Here is a 13,065-nt window from a genome sequence, read left to right on the forward strand (position 1 = left end):
TGCTTTAATGCTCTGCTTTCACCATTTTGAAACTCTTAATACGTTTTGAACAAGCGGCCCTACGTTTTCGCTTAGCACTGGGCCCTGCAAATTACGTAGCCAGTCCTGGCTTAGGGGGCGGGTTCAATGAAGACATTTTGTGAGTCATAACCAGCCCCGTGTGGGATGCTGGGAACTCTGGTGACCCAGACCTACCCCTGTCCTGGGTCCTTCCTGTCCTTTGTGCCTAGGGATGGTGTGGGTGCAGAGGGCAGGATGGGAAGCCACAAGCCTGGACTCCAGAGCCCAACCGCCCACCCCCCCCAGTCCCACCCAAGCTTGCAGCTATAAATGTCCTGTTTCCCGAGTAACCGGCCTGTCATCCCGAGGCTGATTTCTTCCTTCCTGCTCCTCCTCTTCCCCAAATTACTGGCTCCCTCTTCAAGCGATGGAGGTTCTGTACCCCTGTACTGGAAGGTTCCTTAGAGGTCAGAGCCTTCACCTCCACATCCATTCGGCCCCTGCTTGTGTGCTGCCACTGGGGGCAACTCACAAGGCAGCCGATTGCAAACTGGGACAGCCTAATGTGCTAGGAAGTTCTTTCACGAAGCTGAAATTTGTCTTCCAGTAGCTCCCACCTGATGGGACCATTCATTCACTTACTCATTCACAAAATCAGCATTTATTGAGCACCTACTACACGCCAGGTGCTGTGCAGCGGGGACACGAGAGGAACAAGACAGATGCTGCTGTGATTTCATGGAGCTCCCGATTTAGAAAATGGATACAAAACAGATAATAAAGTTCTAAATAACTTCGAAATTGGGACCAATGTTGTTGCAAAGAAGTATAGAAGGGCCATGAGGGTGTGGAATGGGGGCCTGATTTAGATGGCGGGGGAGGGTTAGTGTACGGCTTCCTGAGGAAGAGAGGCCGGGCCGGAGGCGGGGTGGGGAGGGGTGTGTGCAAGAGCTGACCAGGCAGGGGGTGGGGGAGGGTGTCTGTCAGAGCCCAGGAATCTGGGGCATGGGTGGGTGCTGAGAGATGAAGCCAGAGACGGGGGCAGTGGCCTGATCACACAGAGGGGCCTGGAGTGCGTGGGCAGGTGCCTCCCCGCAGACTCATGACAGCCTTCACTAATTGGAAAGCGGCTCATATCCTCCCTGAGTCTCCCAGCATCTCCCATCATTTGTCAAAGGACAGGTGGGTGGCCTCACCTGCTGGACATACTCCAGGCTGTCTTGGTCCCTGGCTGGGGAGCAGGACCCCAACTTTCCAATGATGACTTATGGGGGGAGAGAAGGGACTGCCCTCGCCCCAGGGTCATGTGGGATCATGGTGACCTGTGAGGGGCTGTGCTACCTACCACCCCTGGGTCGTGCTCACTTTCCAAGCCAGGTCTCTCCCAACCTGGAATTAAACACAGTTGATCTTTTTTTTAAACCACAAATACCAAACTTTGCATTTATTCTTATTAATTTCATCTTATAGTGATATCTTGGAGTCTTGATTCAGTCACTCACTACATTTATTTCCTGTGTTTGATCAGCCCAGGACAGTGAGCCCTGTGGCACCTCACTAGAGACTCTCTTCCAGTATGTGACAAAGTCCCACTAATCCATGGGTAATAGGTGAACCTACCTCACTGTCTTGTTTAAGCTACGCTTTTCTGCCTTATAGTCCATGAGGAGGCAGTGAAATATTCAATGACGTTCTTGTTGAACTTGAGGTTTTCTTTATCTGTATATCTCCCTTGCTGCGTCAAGCTGGTAATACTACCGCCTCCCCTAACCAACAACATGAAGTGGCCGTTGACGTCTGTGGGGAGGGGCCTGGGTGCGTCTGTTAAAACCTTCCCCAAGAATTCTGATGACTGGTGTCTGTGGTGGGGTTGAGCCAGGGCTCTAGGGCTGGGCTGTAGGGACCTTTCCAGAATGAGGCTGAGCCAGAGCCCTTGCCAAGGGCATGGCTGGTGTGGGCCCCGCCTTGGAAGAGTGCAGGGCACAGTAATGGCCTTGAGTCTGATGTCCCTTGAAAGCTTCTGACTATGATGGTATCCTGGAAAGGACCTCGGTGTAGAAGATGGAGCAGCTGAGGGAGGCGCAACCTCCCCAGTCCTCAAACATACGTTCAGCCTCGTACCCCTTCTTAGTGCTCCTCAAAATTCAGAGAGTGACAGGATTACTGGGGCACATGTTAAAATATAGATTCTTGGGCCTCACCCAAGGGATCTAGACCCAGCAGGTATGGGGGGCCTAGGAATCTGCATTATACGCAAATGCCCAGGTGGCCCTGATGCAAGTGGGTCTAGTTCATTTGACCCTCACAGAGCCCCTCACTGAGGTGCTTCAAGTGGAGAGCGTGACTCCCACTTCTGGAAGCCGCAGGAACGGGGAGAGGCATGGGGAGGGCTCCATCACTGATCTGTGTCCAGGATCTGAATTAATGCTCATGACAAGCAGATGTGCTGTGTCAACGGAACAGTGGGGACTCCTTGTAAGACTTTCTATCATCGTTAATAATATTAACACAAATAGCAGTAATGTCTGGAACTCTGCACCTTGGCCAGGGAGGGAGAAGGAGAGGCTGGACCAGGATCTATCCCACCCTGGAAACAGCTTCTCCCGAGAGTGCGTGGGGAACAGTTTCTCCAGCCTGACTCTTCCAGGCTCTCGGGAAACAAAATGTCAGTAAGCATTGTTCCTTATCCCTGGACTAGAGCTTTCTAGGAAGATCAGGCAGACGTGTCCCCTCTGTGACTGCTTGCTGAGAGTTCCTATTGTCCAAAGTGCCCCATCAGTGGGACTTTAAAAAGCAAAGGGAATTGAATCCTCTTAGGCATTATCCAGGTGATAAAAATAAGGGCATCTACTGTTTGCTGAGTGCCCACCTTGGGCCCGATGCTCTGCATTATCTGGCTTCATCTTCAGACCAGCTCTGCGAGGGAGGGACTGTGGTCAGTTCCATTTCACAGATGAGGCACAGGGACAGGGAGTGACCTGCCCGAGGTCATGGACTGGTAAGGAGCAGAGTCAGGAGTTGAATCCAGGCAGCTTGGCTCCATGGGCTGGGACCAAATCCTGGTTCTGTGTAACTTGCTGGGTGTATTTGTCAGGGATGCATTTGGCTGCAAGGAACAGAACATAGGACCAACAGTGACTTGTGCAAATCCTGGGCTGTTTTGTCTGACATAACATGATGTTCTGAGGTCAGTGGTTACCAGTGATGCCTCTGTGATGTGGGGGCTGATGTCCTTGTGATTTTCCAGGTCTTCCTCTCATGGTCACAAGGTGGCTGTTGAAGCTGTGGGCATCGTGTCTGCACTGAAGGCAGAAAGGATGAAGGGAGACGGGGCTATGCCAGCCGCACCTGTCTACTTGGATCTGGAAAACAGCATTTTCTTTTCTGGATCCTTCCCCTGTCCCAGCATGCTTGGCCAGAACTGGATCTCATGGCCATCCTTAGCTGCAAGGGAAGCTAGGAAAATAGAAAACATAATTGAATTTGGGTAAATCAACCAAGAATCGTTCCCTGGGGCCAGGCAAGATTGGAAGACGAGAGAATACGTATTGGGTGGGCAGCTCTCCGGGTCTGCCACACGCCTCTCCTAGGGCCTGAGTTTCTTTGTCTGCTCTTGGCCAAAGCGGTGGCCCCACCATGTCTCCATGAGCACCACCTGGGCTGACTGTGGGTGCACATGATCTGTTGCGAAATCTAAAGTCAATTACCAACCTGTGTAAGCTCCACAGAGGCCCATGCCCGCCAGCAGACCCGCTGTGGTTACCAGCATCAGAGAGTCACCACTGGGCTGTTTCCAGAAGCCTTTGCTGCCGGCCTCCCTCCTGCATGGCTCTGTGTGCGTGATCTCTGGGTCAGGGAAGCACTCCACGTGCCAGCAGGCCTAGGGCATCCTCCTGGCTCTGCCGCTGACTTTACACCCTGCTTTATCCTGGGCTCTACAGGTCTGTCTGCTCCAAGGCCTGCATGCTGTGGGGCAGGGCTGAGGCTGAGCCATTGACCTGGAGTCCCTGGAGCCTGGCCCTGAGCCATCGTGGCAGAGAGGCTCCATGACATGTTTGTTTTGTATCTTTGTGTCCAGTCGCTGCAGAGCTGGGGGATCTGGGGTCATTTTCTTGTAGCCGAAATGGCCCTTGGGTGGGTGTGGACCTGGGAAGGTTCCAGGGAGAATCCTGGTGTGGATGATTTTTCATCTGCATATGGAGAAAAGTGGGAGGGAGGGAAAGAGTGATGATCACTGCTCTGGTCCGTTTCCATGGAAACAGGATGCTAGATGTCATGGGGGGCAGGGTAGGGGGTAAATCACCAGAGATTCTCAGGCTACAGGTTGACAAGCCAGACACCAGTCGATCATATATCATTCAGAATTCTCTCAGTTATATGGACAGGAGCCTGCCGAACCTTGTTTAAGGGAGTTTATCATCTCCTTTACTGAAAGTCGAGGGGTCTCTGACTTCAGGGCACGCTTAATCCAGAATCCTGAAAGATGTCACCAGGCAGCGTGTCCTCCCGTCTCACAGCTCTTCTCATTCCTCTGTGTTGACCTCCATCCCTGGCAGCTTTCCTCTCAGTGGGGGGATGGCGGCGGACAGCCCTGAGTGCCCAGCCTCCTCCCTCTGGTTCAACAGAAAGACACCTTTGCTTTCTCAGCCACTCCAACGAGGGCGGAACAGAGCCTCCTTGGCTTGGATCCCTGAACCAATCACGGTAGCCTAAATGCGGCCGCACTCTGATTGGCCAGACCTAGGTCAAGACCCATCCCCTGGCGCTGGGTGTGGGTCGACGTCTCTCATACCACGTGGCCTAAGAGTGGGGAGGATGGACTTGGAAAATCCCAGGACTGTTACCCTGCAAGCAGAGAAGGGTGCTCTAGGTAGGCACAAGCCACTGCTGCTTAGGTAGGTTACCAGAACTAAAGTTTCCTGACTAGGCTGGGCTCTCTTACATCCCCACAGTCCAGAGAACTTGGGGTTGTTAACCTCATTTCCCAGATGGGGAAATGGAGGCTCAGAGAGATTAACAGCCTGCCTCAGGTCACACAGCCCGTATGGACCGGATCTGGGATGTGCTCAGGTAGAATCGTCCCCAGAGCCCACGCTCACTCACAATACGAAGGGTTTTACCTTTTCAGAGGCCAAAATATTCTAGCTGGTCTCCCCTGGAGGACTCTCAGAAGGATGTGGGGTGAGTCTCGGAAGAGGGACCTTTCCCTCAAGCTGTGGCAGAGCCGAAAGAATCTCTGTCTGGTTTCCAGCAGCTGCGCCCAACTACCGTGGTGCCAAGACTACCCTGGAGTAAGGGAGCTGAATTTTGCGGGAGGCGTATCTGGGATGTATGCTAAAAAATCATATATCGTTGTTTGCCTGGAGTTCAGACTTAACTGGGCATCCTGTGTGTATCTGGCAATTCTACCCAGAGATAAAGTCACTGGAGTGTTGTCACCTGAGTGGAGCCTTGTCGAGAGATGGTCCAGGGTCTCCTACTGCTGAGGTCCCCAAATTCCTTTGTGGTCCCCAGTTCCCCCTTTACTCTGAACTTGGCCTGAGTTGGTTTCAGTGCATCAGTTTCTTTGTCCAGGGGCTAAAGAAACCCTGTTCTTCTGGTCTCATAGGATTCGTGTGAGGATATATGCGTAAAAATGACCCATAAATCATCACACGCTGGCCAAAGTCAAGGGTTAATGTTATCACTCCCTAATTCTCTCTTTCCATTATTTCCTTCCTCTCTCCCTCCACTGAACATCTACTACGTGCTGGGTACCAGCACAGTAGCATAGGCTGGTGGTCTAGTTATCAAGCAACACAAGCCTGAGTCATCACAGAACTGCCTCCTGACAGATGATCTGCCAGTTCCAGCATCTCAGCTTCCTTTCCATTAGCTACATCTTACGTTACATTTTAAGAAAGCCCCTGTGGGTCCCTTGTAAAGATTGAGGAAACACCCTATTTTTATCAGCAACACATAAGAATCATCTCCTGGGAGGGGTATTTCCTGGAAATATGTTAAGTCTCAGTCATTTTATGGTGCTTCTTGTCAGCTCCAAGCTTCTTTTTTTTTTCTTTTCTGATCTTGTCCCTCAGGTTATTTGTTTGACAAGCTGGCAAGGGAGCCGCCTCCAAGCCAGGCCCTGGGCAGGGGGCTGGGGACTCGGCTAGGACTCTGAGCTGGCCCCTGAGGAACAGGGGCAACGACAGCACCCCTCAGGGCCAGAGCTGCCCTAGTAGAGGCACAGTGGGCCACAGAGCAGGAGAGTTCAGTTCTGCCTGGGGGTGGGATCTGGACAGCCGGGAAGGGCACTCCAGGTAGAGGGACTGGCGAGTGACAAGGCGTGTCAGCTGGAAACAGCATGGTGCACTCTGGGAAACTGAGATGGTGGGTGTCTCTGGACTGCAGGGCAAACGGTGGGCAGTGCTGGGGTCACGGTCAGAGAACTTCCGGAGGCCCTTCCTGCCTGGGCTTTCCCCGGCAGGAGGTGGGATCTAGGGAGGGGTTTAAGCAGGCATCATGTGACTCGTGGGCCAGTGTGAACCGAAGCAGCAAATGAGGCTGTGATATAATAATAGCTGGCTCTTTCTTGTGCCAGGCCCTGTCCCAGGCACTGAACCCATATGTGAACGCATTTCACCCTCCCCACACCCCCATGAGGTCAATTCAGTGACCTGCCCAAGGTCACATGGTGCGCTAGCAGCAGAGCTGGGATCGGAATCCAGGCTCGATGCTCTAACCATGGGGCAGCAGTGCCCCATGGCTGTTGGCTCCACTCCACGTGCTGCTGATCCAGTTTACTGGTACTTACTGGCCACCTGGCCAGCTGTGGGAGGTGCTCACGCCTGGCCTGATGACTGATGAGGTGGGGAGGGGTCATGCAGAGCTCTTGGGTCCCCCACTACTCAGCTGGGTGACCTGGGTTCTGTCTGAGCCTCAGCTTCCTCATCTGCATTGGGCACCGTCATCCCACCGTGGGAAGGGGTGTGAAGTGCTTGGCACATGGCGAGTGCTCTAGAAACCCCTCTGAATCAGCAGGACTCTGAGTTGCCAGTGACAGAAACCCAACTCAAATGACCCCCAAGGCCCAAAGGGCAGGTCCTGGCTCACGTGCCTGGGAAGAATAGAGGGCAGCTCTTGGATCCGGGTGCAGCTGCAGGGAGTGCTCGAACCGTATGGTCAGGATCCTGCTTCTCTCCAGTTCTGGCCTCAGCCTTCCTTTGTGTTGGCAAAACTCTCGGGCCACCACGGAGGCAAGATGGTCATTAGTGCCTCCGGGTTTCCTGGCGGTGGCTTAGCCAGGAAGAGCACCTCTTCCCTGCAGTCCCAGCTCAAGGACTGGCTGCCCCTCATGGCCCATCCTGAGCCAGTCGTGGTGGCCGGGGAATGGTTGTCCACTGGTCGACCAGGCCTGGGTCTCCGGGCCTGTCCCGGGAGCCAGGGGAGCTGGCAGTGGGGCAGGGTGGCCTCTCAGCAGGAATCCATGGGGAGGGCCCTGGAGAGCAGATGTCCGCCCTGCCTGCCCACCCTGGCACGGTCCCCACCTCAGCACGGCCACATCCGAGCCCCTCTCTCCAGATGACATGCCACCCGGGAGCTGGGTGCAGTCAGCCTCCTCCTGGGGTGATGTCAGGACGAAAGTGCTCGCTTTAAAGCAAAATTACTTACCTAATTAGGCACTTGGGAGCTGGCAGGAGGCAGTGGGGGTTTTTGTTGATTTTGTTTTTAGACTTTTAGCACTGATGCTGCACCATAAAGTAACTGTGTAATTAGGGTTAATTTCTCGCTCCGGCAAGTGATGTCTTACTTGGGGCCTAAGGGAAGTCAGCCGGGTGGTTATTCACCCGCAGAGCGGCCCTCTTCACCCTCTTTTTTTTTTGGAGGTGGGGGATGCTCCCTTAGCTTTCATCCAGCGGGGAGGAGGAGGAAGGAGGTGGAAGGTGGCTGCTTCTGTCACAGGCGTTCTTCATGCTGCATAGATTCCCGGGGCGCGGGCTCTGCGTGGCGGGGCTGGAGCGGGGTGCGTCTGAGGAGAGAGGAGCCGGCCAGCATCCAGCATCCAGCCGATCAGGCGATGGCTAATGCTGCAGCCCCGCCCTCGCCGGTCCACGTCTGAGGCACACAGCCCATCGGGGCCCCTGCTGGGACTGCGGCCCAGTTGCAGGGTAACCTGCCCATGACCAGCCCCTCGCTGGCTGTTCCCTCTCTGCTCTCTCTCTCTGTGCCTCCTGGGATCACCCCCCGAATAAGCGGCTGCTCCCAAGCCCCTGGCTGAGTCTGCTTTGGGGGAACCCAAGCTAGACAGGAGGTGTGAACAGAGTGTGGAAGGAGCCAGAGCAGAGAGGGTTGGATTCAGCCTGCCGTGCAGGGAGGGCGTGAGCAGGGCTTCATGGAGGAGGGCGTCTTGAAGGATGAGAGCGAGAACAGGCAACGCGCAAAGCAAAGGGGGGCAGAGAATCGCGTGTTTGCTGAGCTCGGCGGGCCTGGCCTGGTGCCCGAGGTGCATGGAGTAGGGGCAAGGGGTGGGGGGAGGGGGCCGAGGCCAGACTGCAGGGCCTTGAAGGGCAATGGGGAGCCATTGAGGGTTTAAGGCCAGGAGTGACACAGCTAGATTCGAGGGTTTTTTTTGGCTGCGTTGGGTCTTCATTGCTGCGCGCGGGCTTTCTCTAGTTGTGGCGAGCGGGGGCTACTCTTCATTGTGGTGCGTGGGCTTCTCATTGTGGTGGCTTCTCTTGTGGAGCACGGGCTCTAGAGCACGTGGGCTTCAGTAGTTGTGGCTCGCGGGCTCTAGAGCTTGGGCTCAGTAGTTGTGGTGCACGGGCTTAGTTGCTCCGCGGCATGTGGGATCTTCCAGGACCAGGGCTCGAATCTGTGTCCCCTGGATTGGCAGGCGGATTCTTAACCAGTGCACCACCAAGGAAGTCCCTAGATTCGAGTTTTAGGAGGTTTGGACTAACGGAGGATGGGCCGTGTGGAGAGGAAGCAGGGGGCTGCTGCAGCTGTCAGCAGAGAGGGCTGGGTGCTGGAGCTGTCAGCGACTGTCCGGTGTTGGGCTTGTCGGTGCACGGTCACTGTCAGGACAGCGTGATCCCAGGGCAGAGACTTAAACCTGCAGTTCCTACCTCCCGGCTACTCGCTCAGCCCCTCTCTCCCCGGCCTTGTCCAATGTCCAGCTTTCTATCCTCTTCCTCTCAGGGAACGAGAACTACTGGATTCCTCACTGCGCACCTGCTCCTTGCTCTTTTTTTTTTTTCTTTTTCTTCTGGTACGCGGGCCTCTCACTGCTGTGGCCTCTCCCGTTGCGGAGCACAGGCTCCGGACGTGCAGGCTCAGCGGCCATGGCTCACGGGCCCAGCCGCTCCGCGGCATGTGGGATCTTCCCGGACCGGGGCACGAACCCGTGTCCCCTGCATCGTAAGGCGGACTCTCAACCACTGCGCCACCAGGGAAGCCCCTATTTGCTCTTTATCACCGAAAGTATTTACAGCTGGTCTCGCTCCCCCAGATGGGAGATGCGGCTGCAGCAGGACACCCTCCCCTGCCACCCAGATAGGTTCATGAAGTATAGAAGAGAGAGTTAGGACCTGGGAGAAACGTTTAGGAACTGAGATCCTGCCAGCCGCGTGGTGCAGCCAAAAACCAACCAAACAAACAAAACTCCCCAAAGCCAAGACCGTTCCTGCTGCTGAGAACTTAGTGACTCATCACATTTCTCTTTTTGACTCAACTGCCAGGAAGCTCAGAGCTAAGATCTTGACACTAAATTCTCCCAGAAATTTCTCTTGAGGGCTTTTCAGTGGGGACCCTGAGGGCTGATTAATTCTCAGGGGAATTTTTGTAGTAGAGGATCAGGTCAGAGGTGAAGGGAAGGGACTGGGTCACTGTGTCGCTCTGGGTCTGTCAGGCTGTGGCTGCTTCGTCCCCTTCAGAGATGGGGACAAGAGTCAGATCAGCCTCCCATAAGGTGGGGTCTAGGAGGCGTTCAGACCCTAAAGCTTACTAACACTGGGTAACTGTGGGCCTCGGTGACACCCAGCCATAAGTTGTATCTCACTCAGGACCCAGAGGCCGGCCCCCCGCCCCACTTATTTTAGAGAAAGGAAGGTGAACCTGAATCCTCACCACGGGACCTGACTACACAGCGCATCTGTAGTTTCCCATTCTTGCCTCCCAGCCTATCCTGGGGCAGGGGCCATGGTGGGTGCCCCCAACCTAATTAAGAACCAGTAGCCCCAGACGGTGGGCTATGGGTTCCTTGAGGGGGGATGGAGGGGCACAGAGCCCATGTGGCTGAGTGGGGCGGGAGAGTCAGGGACCAGGCAGGAGTGTCCTGAGGGCTCCTGCAGCAGGCAGGCCCTGGTGTGGCTTGTAGCCGTGGGCCCGGCCTGGTCCAGGGCAGCAGAGAGAGGGATGATGTGGGATCTGAGAAATGTAGAGGGGGCTCGAGCAGGCTAACGCTGGTAACACACACAAGAGGCCCTCACAAACTATTCGCTTTTCTGTCTACCCATCGTCTGTGAGGCACCTGTTTATCTCTGTGGTGAGACGTCACAGGATGGGAAGATACCCTGGGCTGGGATTTGCTGGGTCTCGGCAGGTGTGCTCAGGGGCTCCTGGGACGCAGTACCTGGGTGGGTTCAGTCTGGCGTGGGCTGGGATCTCCCACCTCCAGCACACCCAGCAAAGCATAAAGCGAGCCCACTGGCAGGAGGGAGAGAACCAGGCAGAGAAGGAAGAGGGTCTGTGTTTGAGAGGCTGGGGCCTGGGGGAGGGGCTGCCTGCCATGGGGTGGCTCTCCTAGGCCTGGTGTGTGTGTGTGCGTGCGCGCATGCGCGTGTGCGCGCCAGTGTGAGAGCCTGTTTGTGTGCCCGTGTGTGCTGCCCCCGCAGTGCCTGTATCACACACATCTCCCTGGCTGCCTGGAGAGCTCTTTCCACCAAATACGAACATGACGGCGTGGCTCACCCACGCGCGGAATCCTTACGCTGCCCCACGCCTTCGGCGCCCCCTTCCCAGATCACCCACTACCCCTGGGTGCCTCAGCCCTCACCCTCTCTGCCTGGCTGCTGCCCCCACTGACTCCCCTCCTGCCCCCTCCTCGGGACCCCTGGTCTCTGTCTCCAGTTCTTAGGTCTCTGTCACTTTTTTTTGTCATGTCCCTTCATCTGAATTTGGGCCCTGGTAGGAGTGAGTGTGGCTGAGGGTGTCCAAGGAGTGAGTGTGTACGTGTGTGCGCACCAATGGTTGTGTGCAGGCGTTTGATTCTGTGTTGCATTTGTGTGTGTGTGTGTGTGTGTGTGTGTGTGTGTGTGAAAAAGGAGAGAGAGAGCACACAAGCATGGGAGCCGGAGCCTGTGCCCCAGAAAGCCGGGAGATGGATGGAGGCATTTCAGGGAGACAGAGCTTTCACTCAATTACTCTTCAAGCAGCGGGAGGGGGCGATGGCTCCGCAACAGTTGGACAGGTTTGCATGGTGTGTAGGAAAAGCCTTCACTTCCCGCTGATGGCGGCGACAGGTGGAGCTGGCGGCAGTGCCGGAGTCTCAGGGTGGGGGGCCCAGGTCCGGTGACTGGGATGTCTGGGGTCAGGCTGGGGCTGCAGGCCCCTGGAACCTGTCTTTCAGAGGGGGATACGGGGGGCAAGAAGCAACTGAGCAGGAAGGATCTGACGGACGTGCAGGAAACTATAGAGGGGACACCGGAGATCTGCCTCACCTGGAGATCTGGGGAGGCCTCCTGGAGGAGGCAGACTGGAAGGGGAGGGGGACCTGTTTGGTGAGGCCCCGAGGATGAGAACTGAGGCAGTGGTGAGGGCTCCAGTGCTGTCTTTGCTTTTCGGTCTCTCCGCTGCCTGAGTGCGGACGCCTGAGGGTAGGGGCCGGTCTGAGTCAGCGCCTAGACTGGCCTGGTTCATCATGGACACAGGTGTGGAGAAACTTCCAGGACTCCAGGGGCATCTGCACAGAACCTGAGGAAGGTTTCAATGGACAGAGATGATGGAGGTGTTGCAGGCAGAAGGGACAGTGGGAGAAAGGCCGGGAGTGGGCCCCGCGAGGCTGGAGCCGGCCGCCTTGCGTGCCCAGGAGAGGGGTTATTCCTGCAGACCAAGTACAGTTTGCGCCTGGCCTCGTTGAGCCGGCAGCGGAGCTGGGAGTTGGGGAGTGGGGGATGGGTGTGAGGGGGTGGAGGGGGGCAGAACTGGTGTGACTCCTGGCTTGAGCCTCTACCCGTTTGCTGGGTGACCTGGGACACGTGATGTCACCTCTCTTACAGCCTCATCTCTTCATAAATCTGGGCGTCTAACCCTGGCTTGGGGGGCCCCTGGGGGCTTGGGGAGACGGAGGGACTGGGGCTCCACTCCGGCCTCTGCCCTCAGCAAAATCTTCGCAGACGCTGCTGCTGCTGTGACTGTGATGTCCAGTCACCGTCTGGGCTCAGCCTGGGGGCCTCTTGGCAGTTCCTCCGTGCTCCCCTCTGAGGAATGGGGCGAATCCTCCCTGTTTCAGAGGCTGCCCTGGAAGTGCGGGCAGGAGCCGCCTGACACAGTGCTGGGTACGCGGTGGGGCCGCAGGGTCTCTGCCCCTCCATTCCCTCTGCCCCTGGCCGCATCTACCGGGACCCTCAGGGCAGTCCACAAGGTGGATGTCACCTGCGCGGCTTACAGAGAAGGAGACGGGCCCAAGGAGACAGCCCAAGGCCAGAGGGCTGACTGGGGCTTAGCCGGGTTTCTGACCACTTTTCTTACCCTGTCCAGGCAGGCGTGGGCGTGGCTGGCTCGGCCGTGGCCCTGTTGTTCCCATGCTCTGGGCCTCACTCTTCTCCCCTCTCTTCGCAGGATGGTTGAGTACTCCCTGGACCTCCAGAACATCAACCTGTCGGCCATCCGCACCGTGCGTGTCCTGAGGCCCCTCAAAGCCATCAACCGTGTGCCCAGTGAGTTGGTGTCCCCTGCCCTGCCCCAGAGCACTCACTCACTCAGCAGAGACTGACCGGCATCTCCCCATGCCAGGCCTGTGCTGGGCACGGGATCCTTCAGTGACTGGACAGATGTGGGCCCTGCTGCCAGGGGTTCACGGGGCACTAT

General features: G+C 56.3%; 1 protein-coding gene across 1 annotated transcript in view; it reads left to right on the forward strand.

The window, feature by feature from the left end:
* CACNA1I (calcium voltage-gated channel subunit alpha1 I) overlaps window positions 1–13,065 on the forward strand; it is a gene marked incomplete at both ends in the record, with an annotated part of 102,512 nt that overhangs the window by 25,767 nt on the left and 63,680 nt on the right. Inside the window, one exon of the mRNA XM_082849693.1 lies at window positions 12,817–12,914. Coding sequence (XP_082705819.1) covers window positions 12,817–12,914 — 98 coding nt within the window. The remainder of the gene's footprint in view (window positions 1–12,816; window positions 12,915–13,065) is intronic.

Source organism: Leucopleurus acutus (assembly GCF_964270905.1).
Source record: "Leucopleurus acutus genome assembly, chromosome: 11".
Taxonomy (NCBI): domain Eukaryota; kingdom Metazoa; phylum Chordata; class Mammalia; order Artiodactyla; family Delphinidae; genus Leucopleurus; species Leucopleurus acutus.